The 25642-nt window shown below is 37.1% G+C and overlaps 1 protein-coding gene across 1 annotated transcript in view; it reads left to right on the top strand.

Moving 5' to 3' along the window:
• ZDHHC2 (zinc finger DHHC-type palmitoyltransferase 2) overlaps positions 1-25642 on the top strand; it is a 67655-nt gene that overhangs the window by 31464 nt on the left and 10549 nt on the right. The window contains exons 2-10 of the mRNA XM_024986329.2: positions 467-493; positions 1559-1653; positions 8755-8875; positions 14618-14687; positions 15412-15444; positions 19777-19897; positions 22445-22577; positions 24707-24833; positions 25106-25198. Coding sequence (XP_024842097.1) covers positions 467-493; positions 1559-1653; positions 8755-8875; positions 14618-14687; positions 15412-15444; positions 19777-19897; positions 22445-22577; positions 24707-24833; positions 25106-25198 — 820 coding nt within the window. The remainder of the gene's footprint in view (positions 1-466; positions 494-1558; positions 1654-8754; positions 8876-14617; positions 14688-15411; positions 15445-19776; positions 19898-22444; positions 22578-24706; positions 24834-25105; positions 25199-25642) is intronic.

The raw sequence follows: 25642 nt of genomic DNA, 5'->3' as shown, positions 1-25642 counted from the left end.
GGCAAGAGAAGTCTGTGCAGTGGACATGATTTTTTTTTTTTTTTTTTTTAAATTTTCCTACTGGAGAGCTAACTCAGTGGTTGCCAGCTTACAAAGAGCAATCGGTGTCTCTGGGAGTGTGATGAGCTCGCGAACCTTTATCTGAACTCTGTAGTTGAAAGGAAACCTGAGAAACCAATCAATAAAGGGGGAAGACTCACCAGGGCCACACTTGATGGGGTTTCTTTCCTGCGTGGGAGCCAAGGCTGGGATGCCTAGCAGGGCCTGGCTGAAGGCCCAGCCTCCCCTCCCCACCTCTTCCACAATACTCACCTCTCCTCTAAACAGTCTAACAAATATTTAAAGAACGTTGGCTTGGAAAGAGCTAAATTATTAACCTACTCAAGACCTTATGTCTCTTTCAGGCCCTGTGTTTGCTATAAGCTTCATATAACATATTGCCTGTCTCTTTTCTCTATTTCTATAGTGTCCATGGAAAACATTGGAGAACAAGGTAAGATACATCATTGCTTTAGATCTGAAATTTTAAAGATAGTTTGAGAAAATAAATAGCATTCGTTTAGATTTGATTAATAAATGATACTTTGAGAATGTTGAAGTCAAGATGGGGTAAAAAGACATCTCAGGCTGAATTCTCTGAGACGCTTAGCAGAGACCTCTGGCCTGAAACAGCAGTCATTGTGCCAAAGACTTTGGTGGCTTGCAGATACAGGAATATCAACAATCTCCTGTTTCCACACAGAGTGTGACCCCGTACCTGAGTCACCTACATAATTCATGAAAAAGATCGTTGGCTCTATTCCTTGATCATCTCACACTGATTTTAGGTGCCTTATTAGATAATTGGATGTTTTAATGATTCTGTAACAGAAATATCATCTTCCTTTAAAAAGCTGAAATTGCTGTTAAAGGTTTAAAAATACCAAACATGCTATATTTTAAATTCACATATTTTTTCTACACAATTAAGTTATATATTAATGTATTATCCAATACACTGGGTACCAAATTAATATTTTAGATTTACATAGGGTTTCAAGGCCAATACACAACATGGAGTGTGTTTGTATGCATTATCTAGGAAGAATATTCAGAATGCTTTTCTTAATCATCGCATGTGGTCAGTAAGAAACTTAAACTCCTCTTGGAGGAATTCTCTCTTTGTTCAGATGACCTCTGGTTAAAACTGTGGTTGCTGAAACAGGGACACCAGATTTGACTCAGGCTGAACAAAATAAGCAAATAGCTTATTTTGCTTTTGCTATTCTTTGTTAGTGAAGCAAAGTTATTAAAGCCTGAATGTTTTAATGTTTGTTTAACACTGTGTTTATAGTTAAAGTTGCAGGCGTAACTTCCTTATCTTTATAATTTAAGAGAGGTTCCTGTAGCTGTTTTGCCAATAGATGGGCCTGTTTACAGATGGGAGGGTTCTGATCATAGGATGGTAGCTAAATAATTAAATTCTTTGATTATTTTAGAACAGGTATACCTTTCGTGATACCATGATTGCAGTGTGTATTCGCGTACTACAGTGATAATTTTGTTTCTCTCATTTTAGTTGTGTGCCTGATTGCTTATCATCTACTTTTTGCAATGTTTGTCTGGTCGTATTGGAAAACTATCTTTACATTACCAATGAATCCTTCGAAAGAAGTAAGTTAAAATATTAGTATAGTTATCTCCTAAAGATGGAAATCTGAAATATTGCTGTCTAAAGAATGAGTTTTATGTCTTTTTATTAATATTGCAAACCTATTGAGCCTAGTGTTTTTTTTATATTAATATGTTAAATAGTTGAATTTTTACTTGGTACATATTATTTTTCCACTGTATAAGTATTATATTTACAATATTAAGTATGTTATATGTTCCACTTCTGCTTCGGAGTCAGACACAAGGATGGATGGATGGTAGATAGGTTGATAGAAAGACAGAGCTGAAGGTAGACATGTTTCTCTTATAATTATCATATTAGTGGTTCATTAGTTGGCTGTCAGCTACCAAAAACAACAATAAAAAAATAACAACTTACCTAATCTTTCTCACTTTCAGAGTCTGTAGCTACTCTACAGCTGCTGGGCACCCAGGCTCCTCTCCTGTTACTCTAACATACATAGCATCTATTCACGGCGTTACTTCTTGACCTAAAAATGGCTGCTTCAGTTCCAGCCATCATATCTACATTCCAGGCAGCAGACCAGAGAAAGTAGAAAAGAGGAGTGGAAGTAAATGTCTTTTTATTAAGGACACTTTCTAAAATTTGCTGATGCCATTTCCACTTCTATTTAGAATTCAGCTGGTTATATGGCCACATTTGGTTGCACAGAAGACTGGAGTTTGGTCTTTATTCTCAGTGGCCATGTTAACCATGCGGCTTCCCTGGTAGCTCAGTTGGTAAAGAATCCATCTGCAATGCAGGAGACCCCAGTTCGATTGCTGGGGTCAGAAAGATCCACTGGAGAAGGAAGAGACTACCCACTCTAGTATTCTTGGGCTTCACTTGTGGCTCAGCTGGTAAAGAATCTGCCTGCAATGCAGGAGAGCTGGGTTTGATCCCTGGGTTGGGAAGATCCCCTGGAGAAGGGAAAGGCTACCCACTCCAGTATTCTGGCCCAGAGAATCCATGGACTATATAGTCCATGGTTGCAAAGAAATCAGACACAACTGAGCAACTTTCACTTCACATTAACCATGTTACAAGGACAGAGTAGATACTGAGGAACATCTAACAGTCTCAGCTCAGAAGGTTTTAAATAAAGTTATTTGTTCAAATACGCATTTTGAAAAGATTATTCTGGCTAACTTTTTGTTTCTGGGTTCTTAATCCTGGTTAAATGTCCTTGAGGCAAAGGGCTATATTTTACTCATTGTTGTATCCTTGGCACTTAGTCTAGTACATAGATGTTGAATAGAAATAAACTTTGCTCCAATAATAATAGTGTGGTTTTAGTAGGCTAACCTGAAAAAAAAAAGAAAGAAAGAGATCTAAGCATCATTGTGAATTATTTCCTGAATCTGTTTGAAATGCAGCTGTGGTCAGAAAGGCCAGTAAATACGCTGTGTGAACTGAGAAAGGATATTGAAAACAAAACCACAGATATCGGCATAGCATTCATAGCAGGCTTGCTCTAGAGTGCCAAGAGGTAGCCTTTTCCCTTCTTTTCTCACTTTCTTCCCCTGCCTCTTTTTCCTCCCTCTACCATGTTTTTTCCCTTCCTATCATCTTTCTTGCCTTCATCATAGCCTGAATCGTAGGTTTGAAGGAGAAAACTGACTTTTATCATAGATCACCTCATCCACTCTGGTGGTTTGCTTATCACCTCTGTGTTGACACAATTTCCACATCTGTTTCTAGCCTGACCTCCCCCATGAATTTCAAACTTCTGTATCTGCCTGCCAAACATGCATCCTTGATCATTGCACTGACACTACAGACGCAGCCCATCACAGACTGAAGTCACCACCCTCTCCTTCCCCAAACCGTGACTCATCTGTTTCTAACGCGTGTTCATGCCACTGCCAACCACGTCATCGTTCGAGCCAGAAGCTTGCCATCCACGCCCTTCCCCTAGCACCCACATTCTGGAAATGTGTCACTTCCTCATTTTTCTTTTTCAGTTCCAGCCCTTTTCCCGTTACTTTCCCTCATTGCCCTAATTTGGAGGCTCAGTCATCCCTCTCATCTTGACACATTGCAGTTTCCTCTGTGGCATCACCCCTGCCAATCTTGCCCACACTCCGGGATTCCGAGGATCCTGCAGAAATCCATCCTTCATTCTGAAGCTGAGGCTTGACTCTTTCACTCTGCTGCTTCTGGCTACTCAGGGATTCTGCCCACTCCACAGGGAAAAGGCTGGACTCCCTGGCTTGGCAACAATGACTCTTGTCCAGATTTTGGACTTCTTTCTTTATACTCTGCTGCTGCTGCTAAGTCGCTTCAGTTGTGTCGAACTCTGTGCGACCCCATAGATGGCAGCCCACAAGGCTCCCCTGTCCCTGGGATTCTCCAGGCAAGAACACTGGAGTGGGTTGCCATTTCCTTCTCCAGTGCATGAAAGTGAAAAATGAAAGTGAAGTCGCTCAGTCGTGTCCGACTCCTAGCGACCCCATGGACTGCAGCCCACCAGGTCCCTCCATCCATGGGATTTTCCAGGCAAGAGTACTGGAGTGGGGTTGCCATTGCCTTCTCTTTATACTCTGCTGCTGCTGCTAAGTCGCTGCAGTCGTGTCCGACTCTGTGCAACCCCATAGATGGCAGCCCACCAGGCTCCCCTGTCCCTGGGATTCTCCAGGCAAGATCACTGGAGTGGGTTGCTATTTCCTTCTCCGATGCATGAAAGTGAAAAGTGAAAGTGAAGTCGCTCAGTCGTGTCCGACTCCTAGCGACCCCATGGACCACAGCCTGTCAGGCCCCTCCATCCATGGGATTCTCCAGGCAAGAGCACTGGAGTGGGGTGCCATTGTTGTTTGCTGTTAACCATGCCATTATTTTCTTTCCAGAATTTTCTTACCTCCTTTCTCATGGAAATAATTTTATTTTTATGCACAGTGGCAGCTCCTTCTTGGTCTCCTTTGCTGGTTCCTCATTATCTCCTGCTAGCATGTGGCAGAGCTAACATTCAAAACAGTCTTTTTGACCTTCACAGCTGCACTCTTGTCCCTACGCCATGCTCTAGCAAAAGGAGTAGAGACTATATTCGGGGAGAAGGGTGCTCAGGACATCAGTTGGAGCATAGAGGAAAAACATAGCAAAATCTCTATTCATATTTTACTTTTTATTTATTTATTTTTTTAAGTTAAAAAGTAAATTTTATTTATGTATGTATTTTTTAATATAAATTTATTTTAATTGGAGGCTACTTACTTTACAATATTGTATTGGTTTTGCCATACATCAACTCCTTTTTTAAAAATTTCATATATAAGGTACATAATATATTAGCTAATAATATATATGTATGACTAAATATGCATATACTAGCAGTACAGTCTCCAATTATTCTTTTACTGATAGGGTTACATGATCAAAAGAGTTTGGAGACCATTGTCATGAAATAAAGAGTCCTTGTTTGCTGGTTAATAATCTTAGTCCATTAATAAAATGCAAGATCTTGGGCCAGTCTTTTTAACTGATCAGCAGCCAGAGAACCCTCACTTATAAAATGACGGTCCTGGACTTCAGCTGCCATTTGGAAATGAGATTCTAAATGTAGGAAAAGAGAAAATAGAAGAAAATAACGTAAATATCTTCTAGTCACTATTGAGAGAATGTAAGTTTTCAATTCATAAGATTTTCTTCCAATATAAAAATAATATAACCATACTAAATAATATTTTGAAAATGAAGAGTAGGCAGAAAAAGAAAAAAACAAATCCCACCACACTAATTTAGCCAGTTTATATTCTGAATTTCTTTCTAGGTATTTTTCCTAGTTGTATTTAGAGGGCACATAATCTTATTTTTTTTCATGTAATAGTTCTTCATTGGTTTATTTTTAAGTACAATTACCATTTTTAATAACAACATGATATTCTCACTGAAACATTGGAGTTTTAGGCTGATCCCAAGTTTCCATATTATAGTGTTATTAACATGTTTGTTCATAGAGCTTTACTCATATTTTGGGTTATTTTCCTTAATGTAAGTTATCAGAGGTAGAATTACTAGACAAAGGAAATTTAAGTCACTTGCCAAATTGTTTCCCAAAAGGATTGTAGCAGTTTCCAAAGCTACCAGTTTCATCAGAGTCTTGGCACACTGTGTGCTCTTCTTAAGAAAAGTTTCCAATGTTTTATGTTTTAATTTGGATATTTTAGGTACTGATGAGGTGATATGTTTCTTTTTTTCTTAAGTCAGAAACAACTAACAAAAAAGGAAATACAATTCTCTAAGTTTCCTGTGTGTTATTAGATTTCGCTTTTTTCTTAGTTTGCACATCCTTTTGAAATCATACTCTCCTTTTATCTGAAAACTGTATTTGATTCCAAATGTTGATTTCTGATATCATCCTCCAATAAAAGGAAGAAGAACTCCTTAGAGAAATGGCTGATTCTAGAACTAGGGCAGGAGATTTTGAAGATGAGCCAGAAGCGTCTTATCATGCCAAAAAATAAGGAAGTACCTGCCTTCACCGATGCATGCATGCATGCGACCCTATGGACCATAGCCCTCAAGGAGGGGAGGAATAAATCCCCGCTTTGTAAAATGCAGGCTGCCTGTAGTAAGTTCCTTCCAAAGACTACAAAGACTACAGGATGAGATAGGGAGATAATGATTCACTTTATAGTGGAGAACCCTGAAAAACACCTCCTCAACCAGGTGATTAAAGTCACCATCAACAGTTCTAAGTCACGTTGATTGTTTGTTCTCTTGAGAAGAATGGCACTTTGCTTCTGTGGTCTTCCTCCACAGAAGCCATAACCCCAGCCTAATCATCTGAAAAACATCAGAAAGATTCCAGTAGAGAAGCACCTTTATAAAATACCTCAGCAGTACTATTCAAAATCGTCAAGCTCAACAAAAACAAGGAAAATCTGAGAACCTGTTATAGCCAAGAGGAACTTAAGGAAACGTGGACAACAAATGTACTGTAGTATCCTCCACAGGACCCTGGAACAGAGAAATAAGAGTCAATAAGAACTAAGGAAATCTGAGTAAACTATGAACTGTTGTTAATAACAGTGTATCCATATCGATTCATTAATTGTCCTAAATGTACCATACTAATACCAGATATTAGGAATATCAGCAGTTTGATGAGAGGATATATGGGAACCTTATACCATTTTCTCAACTTTTTGGTAAATTCCAAGTATTCTAAAATCGATAAAACTACTTAAAAGCAAAACAACTTGCATTAACTGGCCAAAGGACTGCCACAATCTGGAGGGTTGGAGGTTGGGTGTGTTATCAAAAGGTAACACCCCAGGAGATCTTTCATTCCATCAGATGTCTACAAATGTCACCTTTCCTCAAATCTGTGACAGGCATTTGTACATAGAAGTGTTCTAAGGAAGGGGAGTGCGTATTTGGTGCATTCCAAGATAGCATTCGGGATTTTGACATCCGTCTTAGATAAGTAATAGTTCTACCAAACAGTATTTGGTCTTTTGGACCTGATGGATGCGGTGTGTTACATTTATTTATAAAAGTATTAAACATACCGAGGAGCCATCCAGTTCCATCACTCACTAGAACTTACCTCTAAGGTTAAAAAGATCCAGAACTCTGTAGAAAATGTAATAAAATGTTGATAGTTTTATTCCTTTTGACTATTATTAAGTCTTTTACTAATTTTCAGTGCTAGGTTTTAAATTAATTTTACACACGAACAAGGGAGACAAATCTACCTGAATTGTGGGAATCAGGGTTCTGACGATGGAAAGCTAGAGACTAGAGTATAAAAAAACTTTTGCCTCGATTTTCGACGCTCTGACTTAGGGCTGCTGGGACTTGTTCCTTTGTCCATTCCACAGTTCTCACAGAGGACTTACTCTGTGCTGAGACTTAGTGGGGTTACAGGCTGTGAAAGAGAGAGACAAAGGGCAAATGAACCAACAAAATAAATTCAATTTATGGTGTGCCACACAAAGAAAGCGCACATGGACCTGATGGAGAATACGGCGAGGGGAGGGGACGAGTTACTAGGGTCCCTACTCGAGTAAGGGAGTCACGGAAGTCCCTTGAGAAGATGGCATTTAAGCTGAAACCTGCAGCATGAGAAAGAGCCATCCAGAGAGTGTGAGGAATAGTGTTCTAGGCAGAGCAATAGAAAGTTAATAGATACTTTCTCTTAGATTGACCCTATCCTTTCTTGACTATTTACAGTATTATAGTTTTGTTTGATGTTATCCATTTTCTATCACTCAAAACTATTTCCAAACAAGGTACACAGTCCCATGAATAATTTTTGTCATATCCCTAAAAATAACGTGTATAATAGTTTATTTTATATATTTGTTCATCAGTATATTGATAGTCCTGGTTGTACACAGCTGTAGTTCACTGAATGTTAGGTGCCATATGGGATTCAAGTTATTTGGATGGATTATACTCCAAGTTATTTATCCATTATCCTTGATGGACATTTGGGTTTAGTTTTTTATGTTTCAAACAGTGATTATGTGAATATCCTTGTACATGTCTCCTAGAGCATATTTATAGGAGTTTGAACAGACTTAAAATTTTTTGTGTGATTATCAAGTTGGAACTCAAACAGATTTTCATTTTCTCAAAGAAGTATTTTTTTAAATTGGTGGGACAAAATTTGCAGTATAAGAAGTAAAATTAAAGACTACTTCTTTTAAGTGCTAAAGAATTCATGTAATGATTATCCCTAAGTTAAAACTCCCTCTACATGAGAATACTTGCTTGATGTATTTGTTTCTATTTTTGTTTCTAATTATAACTGATTGTAAACTACATCCATTGAGCTAATTGGTTTGTTTTGCCATTTCATCTACTAATATAACTAATACTTGGGTAGAACTCTACAGTTTGTAAAAACACTTTTACATTCTCTTTTCCTCTTGAGGTTCATAAAGATCTGAGGAAGCAAGCGTTATCATTTTTCCCCTTTTCTAGATTTATAAACTACGGGATGAATAGACTTGCCCAGATTTCATACCCCACTGCCTCTTTGAATATATATGCTATGTCCTGTTAATATTTTATAAATACCTTTTTTGCGGGTATAGTAGATCAATATGTTATTCCTTTGTGAGCACTGATTAATATTTAAGTTTCTTCCACAGTTCCATCTCTCTTATGCAGAGAAAGAATTGCTGGAGAGAGAGCCTAGAGGAGAAGCCCATCAGGAAGTCCTTCGGCGAGCAGCCAAAGACCTCCCCATCTACACGAGGACCATGTCCGGAGGTAGAGGACCATGAGCGCTTAGCAGGACGGGTTGGGGTGACGGTTAGAAAGCATGTCTGTACTTGACACTCAAACGCTCGTTGAAACACACTGTGCTATGGCCCAGACTGTTATTAACTGTCTTTTATAGAATCCCATAAAACAGGATGGAAATCTGATAAGGCTATGACATAGAGATCTCAACCAAGTCAGAACTGGCTTGCCTTCTATTCTGCCTTCCTAGTTGTGACTCAGTGAAGATGTTAGAACTGCTGAAATCTTGATTTGTAATTGTGTTCATTTTTAAAGTTTTAATTACACACCTGCCTATTCTTAAGTCAAAAGAGCACTATAGTAATGAACATATTGTTGATAAATTTACATAAATTTAAAAGTTATTATATAAATTATACAAAACAATTCAGCTATTGATACAGTTTATCTTTAAAATTTGTAGTAATTCTTTTTTTTTTTTACAAATACAACCCAATAAATCTCATTTACTTGGGTCAAATTTTTTAGGTCATTTAACAGCTATCTAATCAAGTAATTGTCTTAAAAACTGACACACATGGGGACTTCCCTGGTGGGCCAGTGATTACAACCACACCTTCTTAGGGGTGTGGGTTCGATCCCTTGTCCGGGAGCTAAAACCCCACATTCCTCAACAGTCAAAAACCCAAAACATAAAACAGAAGCAATATTGTAACAAATTCAGTAAAGACTTTTAAAAAATATGTTATTAAAAAAAAGCTGACACACTCGGATGCCTGGTGCTTGCCCACCAAAGGCTCACCCAGAAACTTTGTGATTGGCTGTGTGCTGCCCACTGCGGTAGCCACAGCCTCCATGTGGCTTTTGAGCCTTAAAACATGGCTCGTCCAAATTGAGATGTACTCTAAGTAGAAGACACACAACTAATTCAAAGACCTAGGAGGAAAAAAGGACTGTAAAATATCTCATTAATATTTTTATATTGTATATATTCAATTCTGACTCACTTTAGAATCATAATTCAGTATAACTCTAAGTCTCACGCATGATGTTTTCCTGTTTGTTTTTACTGCTTGTCAGTGAGCAAGTAGTGATTCCCTCATTTGATATTATGCCACTGATTCTATCCCACAAAGATAGAAATGTGTTTCTGTATATGTGTATATATATTTACCCTAGATGGGCCTAAACTAATATGGAGGAAATTTAAACCCCCTAAAAGTAAATTACTGCACAAGTTTCCAAAACTATTTAATGGCAGTGACAGTATCAGGTGCAAAAATCTAGTTTCCACATTCCTCAGTTCAGTTCAGTCACTCAGTCGTGTCCGACTCTTTGCGACCCCATGAATCACAGCATGCCAGGCCTCCCTGTCCGTCACCAACTCCCGGAGTTCACCCAAACTCATGTCCATCGAGTCAGTGATGCCATCCAACCATCTCATCCTCTGTCGTCCCCTTCTCCTCCTGCCCTCAATCCCTCCCAGCATCAGAGTCTTATACAATGAGTCAACTCTTCGCATGAGGTGGCCAAAGTATTGGAGTTTCAGCTTTAGCATCAGTCCTTCCAATGAACACCCAGGACTGATCTCCTTTAGGATGGACTGGTTGGATCTCCTTGCAGTCCAAGGGACTCTCAAGAGTCTTCTCCAACACCACAGTTCAAAAGCATCAATTCTTTGGTGCTCAGCTTTCTTCACAATCCAACTTTCACATCCATATATGACCACTGGAAAAACCATAGCCTTGACTAGACGGACCTTTGTTGGCAAAGTAATGTCTCTGCTTTTGAATATGCTATTTAGGTTGGTCATAACTTTCCTTCCAAGTAGTAAGTGTCTTTTAATTTCATGGCTGCAATCACCATCTGCAGTGATTTTGGAGCCCCCAAAATTAAAGTCTGACACTGTTTCCACTGTTTCCCCATCTATTTGCCATGAAGTGATGGGACCAGATGCCATGATCTTCGTTTTCTGAATGTTGAGCTTTAAGCCAACTTTTTCACTCTCCTCTTTCACTTTCATCAAGAGGCTTTTTAGTTCCTCTTCACTTTCTGCCATAAGGGTGGTGTCATCTGCATATCTGAGGTTATTGATATTTCTCCTGGCAATCTTGATTCCAGCTTGTGTTTCTTCCAGCCCAGCGTTTCTCATGATGTACTCTGCATATAAGTTAAATAAGCAGGGTGACAATATACAGCCTTGACGTACTCCTTTTCCTATTTGGAACCAGTCTGTTGTTCCATGTCCAGTTCTAACTGTTGCTTCCTGACCTGCATACAGGTTTCTCAAGAGGCAGGTCAGGTGGTCTGGTATTCCTATCTCTTTCAGGATTTCCCACAGTTTATTGTGATCCACACAGTCAAAGGCTTTGGCATAGTCAATAAAGCAGAAATAGATGTTTTTCTGGAACTCTCTTGCTTTTTTGATGAGCCAGCAGATATGGAGTGCTTTTTCTACTAGACCCCTTGATGCACCAAATTAAGACTAAGTCATATCAGAACAAAGAATTAGTGTTCATTAATAACAACTGCAGTTTGGATTTATGTCATCTCCTTGTGCGAATTACGTGATGCTTGTTCCTTAGAAGGAAAGTTATGAGCAACCTAGACAGCATATTATAAAAGCAGAGACATTACTTTGCTAACAAGGTCCATCTAGTCAAAGCTATGGTTTTTCCAGTAGTTATGTATGGATGTGAGAGTTGGTCTATAAAGAAAGCTGAGTACCAAAAATTCATGCTTTTGAACTGTGGTGTTAGAGAAAACACTTGAGAGTCCCTTGGACCGCAAGAAGATCCAACCAGTCCATCCTAAAGGAAATCAGTCCTGAATATTCATTGGAAGGACTGATGCTGAAGTTGAAGCTCCAATACTTTGGCCACCTGATGCGAAGAACTGACTCTTTGGAAAAGACCTTAATACTGGGAAAGATTGAAGGTGGGAGGAAAAGAGGATAACAGGATGAGATGGCTGGATGGCATCACCGACTCAACGGACATGAGTTTGGGTGGAGTCTGGGAATTGGTGATGGACAGGGAGGCCGGGATGCTGCGATTCATGGGGTTGCAAAGAGTAGGACATGACTGAGCGACTGAACTGAACTGAATTGAAGATTATCTTCTCTTATATTGTATGCCTATCTCCTGGGATGAACTTATCATTCTCAATATTTTTGACAGTCTGGAACAGAATCTGAATTTGCTAATATAGTCTTTATATTTTTAGTGCAAAACTTCTGGATGCATGCTGAAATCAATTTTAGCTGACTAGAGTCATAGACTAAATTAAATTACAGGAAGTTTAATAAACATGATAATGTTGGTGTGGTTAATCTCTCTCTGGAATATGTGGGGTGTAAAGGTAATCATGAATGCAGAGTGGACATGCAGTGGAGGGCCACAGTGCCCCCAAGGCAGGAATATGAGGGTCCTTTTTCTTATCCCACCCTCGGCCAAAACCCGTGGGTTGTTCAGATAACTTCCTTCCTCACCCTGAGAAAGGCCATGGACCGAAGCAACTGAAAGGCTCAGTTGGTGTCCACACACTTGATATGTCTTAGAGAATTGAAGAAAATGGATAGTAGTATAATTGAGGGTTTTCCCGTTCATTCTAGATCCACGGTCTTTCCTCCAAACCTGAAAGAGAAAAATAGTGACTGCCTAGGTTATATTGACTGCTTGCTATGCATAGAGAACAAATTCAACCATGTACAGTCTTGGGTGTGTGAGGCAAGTGTGAAGACTGTTCATCTCACTTCTTTTTGTCCTGTGCTTTCATTTTGATCCAACCATCTCCTGATTTCTTATGGGGCTCTCCAAACTCTATTATATTATTATTTTTATTAATGAGGACTATTTGATTTTCCAGTTCTCCCTTGCTATCGATCCTTTCCTACAAAAAAATATTTGTAGACTTTTTGACTAGGAAAATTACCATTAGAAGTGACGTAATTAGGTTATCACTCTGCACACAGATGTTGGTAGTGTTTCCTTTTCAGTATTTACCAAAAAAGTTTTAAATTATATAAATAATACATGAATAAATTCTCAGAAGATTCAAGCAAGACAGTTAAAATTCCCCCTCCACTGTTAGGACTTTTTAAATGATAATCAGATGGCTTACTTTAAATTCCAGTGGGGTGATTTTAGTTGAATCTGATCTGGCACATGGAGTGTGTTTTAATTATAAGACTAAATTTCCGTTTCTGAAAAACCATGAACAAAAAGACTTTCACAAAAAAGATTATAAATGAAAAATTTCAAAATATTTTTGAGTTACCGCCCACTTTAATTTGCAAGGTGCACCCCACCCCCTGTGTAATTAAGAAATAATCACCACTTAAAATGTACAATTGCCCAACAAAACTCACATGGAAATTGTGTGACTTTAAACCCATGCTGCCCATTATGGAAACCACTAGTCTTTTGTGATTATGACAGCTTCAAATTTGACTATAAGTGGAAAACACAGAACAGGTTTTAAAGGCTATTTAAAAGCAACAGAAAGGTTCAGTTGATGTTCACACACTTCATTTGTATATACTAATATAAAATATAATGTTACATGTATTTATAACTAATATAATAATTATATGTTGAAATATGTATTAGGTGAAATAAAATATATCATTAAAATTAATCTCCCCCCACCTTTTTTTTTTTTACTTCTTTTAACATAGCTCCTAGAGAGTTTAACAGTACTCGTGTGGCTTACGTTATATTCCTTCTGGACAACACTGCTCCCATTTTGATACCTGGCATGAGCCAGGGATACTTTAGAGCTTCACCTGGAATGTCCCTGTGAGACATCTTCATTCAGGAGATGAGCAGGCCATGCCATTCATCTCTGGAATTCCTGAAAAAGAAAGTTATAAGGGGATGATTAAGGACTTATTTCAGTATTGAAAACAACTCCTTCTAGGCCTGTTGTCTTAAAGCTCTTTTTATTCTTAGTTTATAACAATTTTTTCCTTTTTTTAGAGATTGTGATATTAGCTAATATAATCTTGATAACTGCTTGCTGCAAGTATGTTTTCCAGATTTTAAGTTTGCTCGTTTGGTTCTGCTGGCCCTACTGTACTGCCCACTTAACAAATCTCCTGTAATTTTGGCAGACTGAGGGCATCCTGTCCGATGCCTGTGTACTGAAAGAGCATCTCCAATCATCCACAACTGTCTCTGAGGTCTGTTTTAGAGAAGAAAGGCTCAGGACTTCAGTCACAAGAATTAAAATTCTCTGGTGGAAGTACCTCTTGGAATACTCACTCCTCATCTTGCATCTCACCCAGCAGGGAAGATGTGAACTCTTTCCCAATTCAAACAGCTAGTTGAAGTTATTCACAAATTTCTAAAATGTCTTTCTCAAAAAACTTCTAAAATGTGGTTGTATCCTTTACCTAGTCATCCTGGCAGAGTCCAGGAAACGAAATGATTAATCAAGGGAGACATTCTGTTTACTTTGGTGAAAATGGACATGGTTGCAGCCTTTGTAAGTCTGTGATTCCTTTGTAACTAGATAGTATATTTATAGTTGAGCATGCCTGAGAAAAATTTCCCTGATAGATCTATTCTTGGGAACTCTCTGCAGAGAACTGAGGCTATAGTCAAATCATTTCATTTTTGTATTTATGCAGTCAAATATGTCATTTCTATCAAATTTAAATTCATTATGCTTTATAGAATTTAAATTTGGATAAATGATTAAAAGCTGTTTAACTGTGTATTCAATTCACTGTTACATCTAAGGCTAAGTGGAGCTTTTTGTTCCTAGCAATCCGCTATTGTGACAGATGCCAACTTATAAAACCAGATCGCTGCCACCACTGTTCCGTCTGTGATAAGTAAGAAAAAACCCTTTACTTCTAAAATGTCTACACACCCGTGGGTTTTTTTAAATGTGTTTCTTTTCTCGTTGCTTTCCAGATTATTTCCTTTTCTCCTTTTATCAGGCCTTTATTTAGGAGATATGACCAGCACTTGCATAAATACGAGTATGGCTAAGGGCCATGATCCGTTGTCTCTGTTCCCCCAGATTCTTTGTGACTTGAATGAAGTGCATGATTTTAGCAGCTCATTCTTGGCTAGTTCTAGTTAAGAAAAATTTCTATGACTCATTTCCTTTTTATAAAGATAATCCAGTTGGCTTCATGACAGTCCGATGTTACATACTTGATATACCACAAGAACAGTACCATATACTTGTCTTACGGTTGGACATTAATGGACAAGTTTTATCCAGACTGTCTGTAAATCTGTTGACATTTTGTACTTTCTTCAGCATAAAATAGTTGTATATTAACATATTGTATTTTTAGAAAATGAGTTATTTTATTTACATCTTAAAGCATGTATATTTTGAATTTAAAGTTCTATTTTTGTATCATCTAGAATTGGCTATAATGTTTATTTTAATGAGGCCTTTTGCTTATTATTCAGGTTTTAGATAAGTAAATAATTTTGCAATATTTTACCTGCTACAACTCTTTTGAAATAGTATTTCATTTTATAACATTGGGATTAAACTTTTGTGGGATGCTGAATTTTGTGTGTGTGGTTTCTTCTTAGATGTATTTTGAAGATGGATCATCATTGCCCATGGTGAGTGTGGCTCTATACTTAAAGAAGTTTCTGTCCTTTATAACAATAAGTTGAATCATTGATCTATTTAAATCTGTTTATAAATGAAATCTTGCCTTAGCTAACCTAGGGAGTCCCTTTAGGTTTAGTTTGTAGAGTTTGTTTAGTTAGCTCAAAATAGTCTTTATTCCATGAGTTTCCATGAAATAATTTTAACACCAGTAGGTTAACAATGTAAAACTTATTTCCTTACATTTGCTCAGAACAAATGGTTTTCTTTGTATGCACATGCATAAACAGAGAGATTCTAGAATACTTCTAGAATACAGAAATTACACCAAAATGTGCACATAAATTATACATAACACTTCACTTGAAGTATCTAATAAGGAATGAATTCATCTAAAGATTTAACAATGTTTTAAATAGAACTTAATGTTAAGGAGTAGAATAGCAGATCTGTAAATACACACATGTGTTTCAACAAGGGTTTCCACTTAGAATTCATTAAAATTTTTTTTAAAATTTCTAAGTCATGAAACTAGGTAACTGACTAGAGGATTATTTGAAAGATCTAAGTAACTAATGAAGGTTGGCTTTTCTCCCTTATAACTTTTCATCTCAGTGTACACATCCCTGTGAGACCACACCAAGGTTGCCAGTCAGGTTGGATTTGGACATTAAGCATGATCATTCTCCAAGCCTTGCCTTCTTTCATGGTTGGCGCTAGGCAAGGTAGGGCTTCCCTGGTGGCTCAGCTGATAAAGAATCCACCTGCAATGCAGGAGACCTGGGTTCGATCCCTGGGTTGGGAATATCTCTTGGAGAAGGGAAAGGCTACCCACTCCAGTATTCTGGCTTGGAGAATTCCATGGACTGTATAGTTCTTGGGGTCACAAAGAGTCAGACATGACTGAGTGACTTTGACTTTCAGGCAAAGTAGATGTACCCGCAAACCTACGCCAGAGGTGGGGGAAGCATACATAGTGAACAGTTACCTTAGCTTCCAGAAACAGTAGCGGGATGTCAGGTTTGCAGTGTTCTTTATCTCTCCCCAGGGTACCTCTTACTTTTCTTCTCCTAGATTTTCTACTATAATTATCAGGTTAAGGCTAACTAACTCCTATGAAAATAATGCTCCTCTTAGAGAAAGATATTGGTAAATAACCTCTGTTTGAAGTAACAATTTTCATTTGTGATGACTCTTTTCTTTCCTCATTCTTTCCTTCATTTAATTCATTCTGTTCTCTTTCTTAGCAAGTTCTCTTCCCACTGATATTTCCAATTTTATGGCCTGAGTCTCTCTGCCTTTCCCCCCCTTCACTTAATATATCCTGGAAATGTTTTCATATTAATCTATAAGAGATCTTTTCTACAGTCATTATGTAAATGTAACAGTCACTTATTAAGACTTATAGTGAGGCAACCTTTTTATACAGGTCTTGTATATGATTTTGAATCTCAGGATCTGTCAACTTTTAGTGTTTGAAAAATCAGAGAACCATGCCTCCTGTTCGTGATGACTTTAACGTATCTGCTGTGGCCAGAATACCCTCTGGGGTGCAGGGGACCAACCTCACACTTCTTTTTTAACTAAAATAGATATCCTGTAGTCTTTGCATTATTGGCTATCCTATCAAATTAGTGTTTTTTCTTTTTAATATAATTGTTAAATTTATTAATTATACTAATAATATTCTTTGACAAGGCTGCAAATGGTTAGGTGGCACTAATTAAATAATTTCAGATTCAGTTTATTGAGTGCTTGTAATGTCTAGAGATGATATATCCATATATCTGTAAAATCTGTAATCCTTATAACCATGACAGATATTATTAGAAATTATTTGTCCCATTTTTAAACAAGAGGAAAGTGAGGCTCAGAAAAGTTCCAGAGTGGACTTAAAGTCATATATCAAGTTGTTTGGACCTCAGCGGCCACTTTCTTTCCACCTTTTTTTATATTATGTTCTTTTTCCAATTTAGACTCAGAAAGCAGTTTCCCTAAAACAGAGCCAAGAGCTGTTTAACTGAGTTTAAATGAATGTGTAAGGGATGTTTACCTAGAATGTGTTTATTTCTCCATATAAAGGCATTCAGATTCAGAGTACATGCACTTTTCAAATTGAGTCTTCAAAGTAGTAGGCAGTTAAAAATGTCTAACCAAAAGCTGTCTGTCAGGTAGAGAGTAAGTTATTATTAAAAATAAATATGATCTCAAGTATAACATTCTTACCAAGCTCAGTCTTTATTGACTAACCTTCTCTGTTTCTTGACTTTGACATGGCAAATCATAGCATGCCCCTGTAGAAGTTAAAGTAAGCTAAATTAGATGTTGTAAAAATCTCCGTTCAAGATCATTTTCCTTTCTATAAAAACACATTTGTCATCTAGTACAAAAGCTGGTTCTTACATTCCTGCAGGAAGAGCAGTGGTCTTTCCTGTCCCATCTCATGTTCCCCTCATTCACAGAAGCGTCATTGTCTGGACATCCACGTGGCCAATCTTAACACCCCAGCCTCTGTCTCCCATTCACTCCTCTAGTAACCAACACAGATAAGCATGGGGATATCCTCTCTCCTTTTGTGACAGAACACATTTAGACTCAGCTTGTATGGACCTGTTTGCAATATTACTTCTTACCATTATTTGATTCAGATGTCGTTAAGAGACAGTCTCAGTGACTGGTTCGCACTCACACTGGAATCTCTTGGGCTGCCAGTGTAACTGATTTCATTCGGTGTGCACCCACAGTTTTGCCTTCTTCATGAATCTGTCATACACAATACCCTTAGGCTTCAAAATTAATACATCTAATGCTGTTCCCTTTACCTTATATTTTTGGAGGTAGAAGATATAAACATTTTCCATTTTTGTTCCAAATTTTGGTTTATCCATAAGTCCAATGTTTAACTTTTGAATTTTTTTAAATTAAAAAAGTTTTAATTTTAAGAACCCTTACCATGAACTCTGTCCTCTTAACAAAGTTTTAAGCATGTAGTAACAGTATTGCTAACACTAGGCCCATGACATATAACAGACCTAGTTCGTGTTCATCTTATGTAATTGAGTAAACATTTTTCATATGACTATTGTTTCTCCTCAACAATAGAGAAAGAGAAACAATTCATTTATTGGCAAAGTCAGTAAGGAGGAAGATTATCTTATGCCGGTACTGAGTAGGAACAAAGGTGTTTGCTGGAGAAGGACATGGCAACCCACTCCAGTGTTCTTGCCTGGAGAATCCCATGGACAGAGGAGCCTGGTGGGCTACAGTCCATGGGGTTGCAAAGATTCGGACATGACTGAGTCACACACACACACACACACACACACACACACAGGTGAAAGAAGAAACATCTGTATGTTCTGTGCAGTGAGTTTATTATTTTTATTGTTAATTCCTGGGTTCACTGCCCATGAAGATAACAACCAATTCCACTTAACTGTTGTGTCACATTTATCATCTAGGAATTCCCTTGTCTTAATAGAAAGAGGCAAAATAAGGTTTGATAGAAGAAGTGTGACTATAAAGTATGAGTTGTATTTGTATTTATGTTTATTGATACAGTAGTTTGAGTTCTTAAACCGCCCTTTCCAAATACAGTGATTTCAGAGTAAGAGCTGAGAATTCTGAATCTCCATTTTTGGAGATTCAGATCATAGCATAGAGACCTGGTTCTCAGAAAGGATCTCAGAGTGCTGATTTGACAGATGAGGAAAAGGAAACCCTTAGAAATTATGGCACTTTGTCAGGGACACATAGCTATTTAGCATCGAATGTACGTGACGACCTGGCTGTCTGGCTCCCAGTCCTGTTTCTTTCCTTAAACCTGCCCTTTAAGATGTTTTGATAATCTGGTTGCTTCAGTGCTGTACCGTCAGCATGCAAGCAGTCTGTAAAGACCTCTCGTCTAATTTTGGAAAACTTAAAAAGGTTTAAAATTACTTAATCATAGAAATCAAATCCAAAGGTAACACAGAAAAGAATTTAGAAAATCCCTCTTATCTGTTTGGTGTTAATAGATTTCTCACAAGATCAATACTTAGGGCATGTGCTTATTTGTATAATTGGACAGGAAATACAGGGGTCATGAGTAATTAAAGCAATATTACATATCAAATTTCTAGTTTGAACATAGAAATTCCTTTTTAGTGAAATGGAGTTTTTAATGTTTGTATGTGTAAAAAAATCTTTAGATAATTTTTAAAAAGAAATCTTTTGAGTTATGCTTAAAGAAATGCCAATAAATTTTAATGTTAGGAAATCAAATACTTGTGTTAAGGTTGAGCATATGTGTACCCAGGGTAACAGCATAAAAGTCACTGAAAATGTTTTTGTTTTGTTAACAGGGTGAACAATTGTGTTGGATTTTCAAATTATAAATTTTTCCTCCTTTTCTTGGCTTATTCTCTGCTGTACTGCGTTTTTATTGCTGCTACAGACTTACAGTATTTTATCAAATTTTGGACCGTAAGTTATTACCTTGGTGACTTTTTTTGGAATACAAAAATACATATATAGACTTTCAATAGTGACTTAATCCAGACACTAATTTTATAGAATAGAGCTAATTTATATATAGTCATTCCTCATTATTCGCAGATTCTGTGTTTGTGAATTCACCTACTTGCTAACATTTATTTTAAACCTCAAAGTCAATACTCAGCGTAACTTTTGTGGTCATTTGCAAGCATACACAGAGTAGGAAAAATCTGAGTCACCCACGTACACGCTTCCAGTTGAGATCAAACCAAAGGTCTTATTGCCTTCCTGTTTGAACTCTTATACTGTAAATGAGTGTGCTTTTAAGTCTATTTAGTGCTGTGTCTTTTGCATTTTTGTGCTTTTTTTGTTGGTGATTTCATTGTTTAAAAGGCCTTCAAGCCTAGCACTGAAGTGCTGTCTAATTTTCTGAGCAAAAGAAGAGACCGTGATGTGCCTCATGGAGGAAATACATGTATATAGATAAGCTTCCTTCAGACATGACTTATGGTGCTGTTGGCTGTGAGTTCTCTTATTTAATGCATATTAAATAAGGTATCAATTAGGTTTTATAAGCAGAAACACACAGAACAAGGTCATTGATCATTTGACAAAAATGTTGTGACCAGAAACCCGTATCTTCCCAGGGGCAATGGTTCGGGAATTATAATTTCAGTGTTCATGGCAACTTTAAAGACCATCACCACTGCGAATAACAAGAAGTGACTATATAAGATTTTTTTTCTTAGTATTTAAAAGAGAAGTTCTTCTTTATGTGTAAAAAGATTATTAAACTAGAATATCAATCAAGTGCTGAATTGATATTAAGTGCATGCTTTAGGCAACTCATTTGTTTTCTGTGCTGTATATTTTAAATGTAAGCAAAACAGAATTAGTACTGTGTATTTTGGAGTAGAAAATGGCAGCCCACTCCAGTATTCTTGCCTGGAGAATCCCAGGAACAGAGGAGCCTGGTGGGCTGCCATCTATGGGGTCGCAGAGAGTCGGACATGACTGAAGCGACTTAGCAGCAGCTGGTTTACATTTGGAAAGGGAATGGCAACCCACTCCAGTATTCTTGCCTGGACAATCCCAGGGACAGAGGAGGCTGGTGGGCTGCCGTCTATGGGGTCGCAGAGAGTCGGACACGACTGAAGCAACTTATCAGCAGCTAGTTTACATCTGGGAAGGGAATGGCAACCCACTCCAGTATTCTTGCCTGGCGAATTCCATGGACAGAGAAGCCTGGGGGGGCTACAGTCTGTGGGGTTGCAGAGTCAGACACAACTGAGCGACTAACACACACACACTATGTATTTTAAGTACCGCAAGATAGTCCCCATGAATACCATACAATATAAAAAGCAGTTATCCCTGCCAGAGTTGCCTTATTACATTCATTAAATTATCCTTTATTATGGAAAGACTCTATGAATTATTAGATCATTGATGTGAGATTTGAATCACATTCAATGCTAAAGATTTATTGATACCTACTATGTGTCAGTACCATTGCTAAGCGCTAGAAATACACAGGTAAACAAGCATGTCCTAGCATTCGAGGGTACTTGCGGTGTCCATCTGGAAGAATGATCTCTTGTGGATGTCTGAGAGCACATGGCCTTACAGTTCCTCATTCTCGTGGATGGTTTTACTTCCAAACCACAAATACATGTGTAAAGGATTGACTGGCTTTCACAGTGAGAACACTGCTGTCAAAAGGTATCAGTGAGGTCTTGTGACCTGGCTCAATCTGACAGGATATTGAAACCGAATGTCAGAGGGAGACACATCCTAGCATCTCTGGTGCTTCACTGAGTATTCCTAAGCCCACATTCTAGAGGGACTCCAGGTCTCCTTAGATGCGTAGACTAGGAGAGTCAGTCTGGTTGTGCTTTGATGGTCTTTTTTATCCCATGGGTATTGTTAAGGTTTATTTTAGACAGGTGTTATGCACTGGTGGTGAACTTTTCTGTGCTGACATTATCCAAGGTAGCTTGAAGCATTATTGTGAGCATGTTGTATGTGTTTGTAGTTGATTTTGTCATTTGCAGTGATGTAAAACGTCAGTGAGAAGACTAGCTAAATCATGCCACTTATCCTCCATTTTCTGGCATTATAATAAAATAATGTTTAAACATTTGTAAATCTAGAGTATGTTAACAAAACATTTTCAGAAAGTAAATTAAAAACAAATTTTATAAATTATAAAAATTTTATAGCTCCTTTTATCTTGCTTCCTACTTGTGTAGTTTACACACATACTATTATAATTGTTCTATGAATTTGGTTATACAAAATAAATATCCAAAATTTTAATATCTTTTCCATAGATATATGTATATTCATGTTATAGTAAGCATTGATTTGAGTTTAAAGATGTATTTTTCCCTTGCAGTTTTAATATAAAGCTGTATATCTTTCTCCATATCTAAATTTAAGAAAAATTTTAAACAACAACAAAAAAAGACTTATCAAATTAGGAGAATACTCATTCCTTTGACAAAACATTTTATTTTCTCCCTCTCTTTATAGAATGGCCTACCTGATACTCAAGCCAAGTTCCATATTATGTTTTTATTCTTTGCTGCAGCTATGTTTTCTGTCAGCTTGTCTTCTCTGTTTGGCTATCATTGTTGGCTAGTCAGCAAAAATAAATCTACATTAGGTGAGTATATGATTATTGTAGTTAACAGAACTTTCAATGCAAAACTAAATATTCATCAGAGGTTGCCATATGGTTAAATGCTAACCTGTCCTGAAGTTCTAAAAACCACTCTTAATTCCCACATTGTCTGGTGGGACAAATACAGATTCACTCATTCCGTGTATTTTTAAACTGTCCATCGTGTGCAAAGCATTGTGTATATATACAGTGGTGAGCAATGCAGAAAATCGATAACCAAACATAAACCTAATTACAAAGTGTTTTGAAAGAAACAAACAGGATGTTGAGTTATGAATCAAGGGCTGGGGATGGTAATAGGGAACCTATCTAGAAGGAGTGGTCAGGGAAGAGTTCATGAAAACAGAAAGTAGTTAAGAAGTCATGGAAAGAGCTAGAACATCTCAGGCAGAGAAAACAGTATGTTCAAAAGCCCTGCAGAGATCGGATACAGCAAAGCAGTGCTACAACCTGTATGAACGTCAGAAATGTCCTAAATAAAAGAAGTCAACTAGAAAAGTTACATGTCGTATAATTCCATTTATAGGAAATATCCATGGAGAAAGAAGCATTTTGATAATTTCCAAAGGGTGGGAAGAAGATGGAGTAAAGAATGACTACTTTAATTAGTATAGGGTTTCTTTTGAGGTGATTAAAATATTTTGGAATTTGGTATAGGTATTGATTGCAAAAAAATATGAATTACTAAATGCCACTGAAATATTCACCTTAAAGTGACCAATTTTATGTTCTCTGTATTTCATCTCATTTTTTTTTTTAAAAAAAAGAGCTACATATGTTTGAGAAACTATTCATAGAAAGCTAAAGAACAAAAAAAATGTACTATGAAGTTTGAGAAGTAAGCAGGGACTAAGCTAAATGGAGTCTTCTAGACTAAGAATAGGGGTTTCAGAATGCAGCCAGGACTTATAATTTCTTTTGATCGCAAAGGATACTCAAGTTATGAGATTCTGTTATTAAAATAATGAAAATTAATTGTATATAATTGTGAATGTTTATTTTTCAATATTGAGGTGAAATCTAATCACCTGAAGTACTAGCAGAGTGAAAATACTGGTATAATAAAGTACTTTCTAAATGAAGTATCATATTTCAAATTATAGAGCAATTCAAATTGTAGAGCAATTCAAATTGTAGAGCAATTAAATTATTTTTCAAATGTAAGTGTTTCTACTAAGCTTTCAATTTTAGAAACTTGTAGATTTTACTTGGAACACTGAAAGGATTTCGTCTGAACAATATGGTCCTATAATTATTAAAAAGTTTTATAAAAAGCTGTAAACTAGGGTAATAAATATTAAGAATCTTGCAAATCACCACATTTTTCATAGTACCTTGACTCTGCTAGTTAGATTTTTCCTTTCTCAAATAATGGACAGAAATCATTATACTTCTATGTTTATTCACATAGAAAATCCCAAAACTAACATTTTAGGTTTTGCATCTCAGCATTATTTAAGATGAAAATGTAGCATAAAGGACAGAACTTTGATGACCTTGTTCAAATTCCAATCGTGTCATTTACTTTTTGTGTGATATTGAGCAAAGTCACACAGCTTCTCTCAACCTCGTGAGCATAACCACCCATGATGTGTGACCCTGCATTGCATCCTGATTTAGACAGAGAGTTTTAAAATACCTTTTTGATTAGCTAGAAGAAAATTTATGATTGGATGACATAAAATTCTAGTGAAATTGGAAAATGGAAATTATTAGTTGAAAGAAGGTTATAGAATGTATCTTTAGTCTCATTTTGATTTAAAATATATATATTTATATCTATCTTATCTCTCTGTCCATTCAGCTGTCTAGAAGATGTAGAGTTTTAAATTATTTGCTTGTTTGTGTTTTTTCATTTTTTACAATACACATGTGCTACTGCAGAAATAAAAGGGTTACTTAAAAACTACAGTAGATCTAATCATATTTTAAGTTTGTTTTAAAAGAAAAGACAGTCTTCATCTGTGGGGCTGTTGACAGACATATAAAGAGTCGCAGGAGGCTAGCCATGGGTTTTCAGAGTTTCTTCATTTAATCCACTCCTTTCTAATTATAGCGCTTGCTAGTTGATGTGCTCTTTCCTTATGTGGTTGCTCTGCCATCTTTTCTAGAGGCATTTAGAAGCCCAGTATTTCGACATGGAACAGATAAGAATGGATTCAGCTTGGGTTTCGGTAAAAATATGCTCCAGGTTTTTGGTGATGAGAAGAGGTACTGGTTGCTACCCATTTTTTCAAGGTATTTTGTTGTGAAAATTTTCAGGGTTTAGACTACTGAAAGTAATTCAACAGAAGAACTCTGTCCTTCTGCATAAGAACTCTTATTTTTTAAAGGATTATTTTATGATCCACTATTATATCAAAGTGGAAATCAGTTGACTCACATCTCCATAAACATACTGTACTGAAGCCAGTGTCTGAGATATGTTTTGTCCATAATGTAACTGTGTTCTGCTCACAGAGATCATCTTTCTTTTACTGCACAATTGTAACTTTTTATTTTAATTATAGTCTAGGTGATGGCTGCTCCTTTCCAACTTGCCTTGTTAACCAGGATCCTGAGCAACCATCTACTCCTGCAGGATTGAATTCATCATCTAAAAAGTAAGCCCATTTTTTTTTCTATTTTACTTTCAAATAATATAGTTTATCCTGTGGTGTCCTTTGCTTAAGGAAAAAAATAAACTTAGGATCATTTACTACCCTGGTTTCCAGGTTGGAACAAGGGCGGGAGGAAAGTGTGACTGAGGTTGGAGTCCGTAGGGAACGTAAGTCATAATTATAAAATTCTGTGATTCATCTGGGAAGTCAGTAAACAGGTGTTAATTCTCTGTAAGTTGACTGAAATATATTATGATTTTTTTTTTTAATGTGGTGCTTAAAAAAAAAAAAAGTACAGTGTAAGTCCAAATTAGTCCCACTTGTGATCATGTGAGCTGCCAGGGTTGCTTTGCCTCTGACCCACTGGGCCTTTCCTCTTGGCAATCAAAAGACCTTCCCAGACATCGGATTGACAGCCCCATTAGCAGTGGGCGCCATATTCTTGGT

This window comes from Bos taurus, chromosome 27 (assembly GCF_002263795.3).
Source record: "Bos taurus isolate L1 Dominette 01449 registration number 42190680 breed Hereford chromosome 27, ARS-UCD2.0, whole genome shotgun sequence".
Lineage (NCBI taxonomy): Eukaryota > Metazoa > Chordata > Mammalia > Artiodactyla > Bovidae > Bos > Bos taurus.
This window is presented reverse-complemented; position numbering and strand designations above follow the sequence as displayed.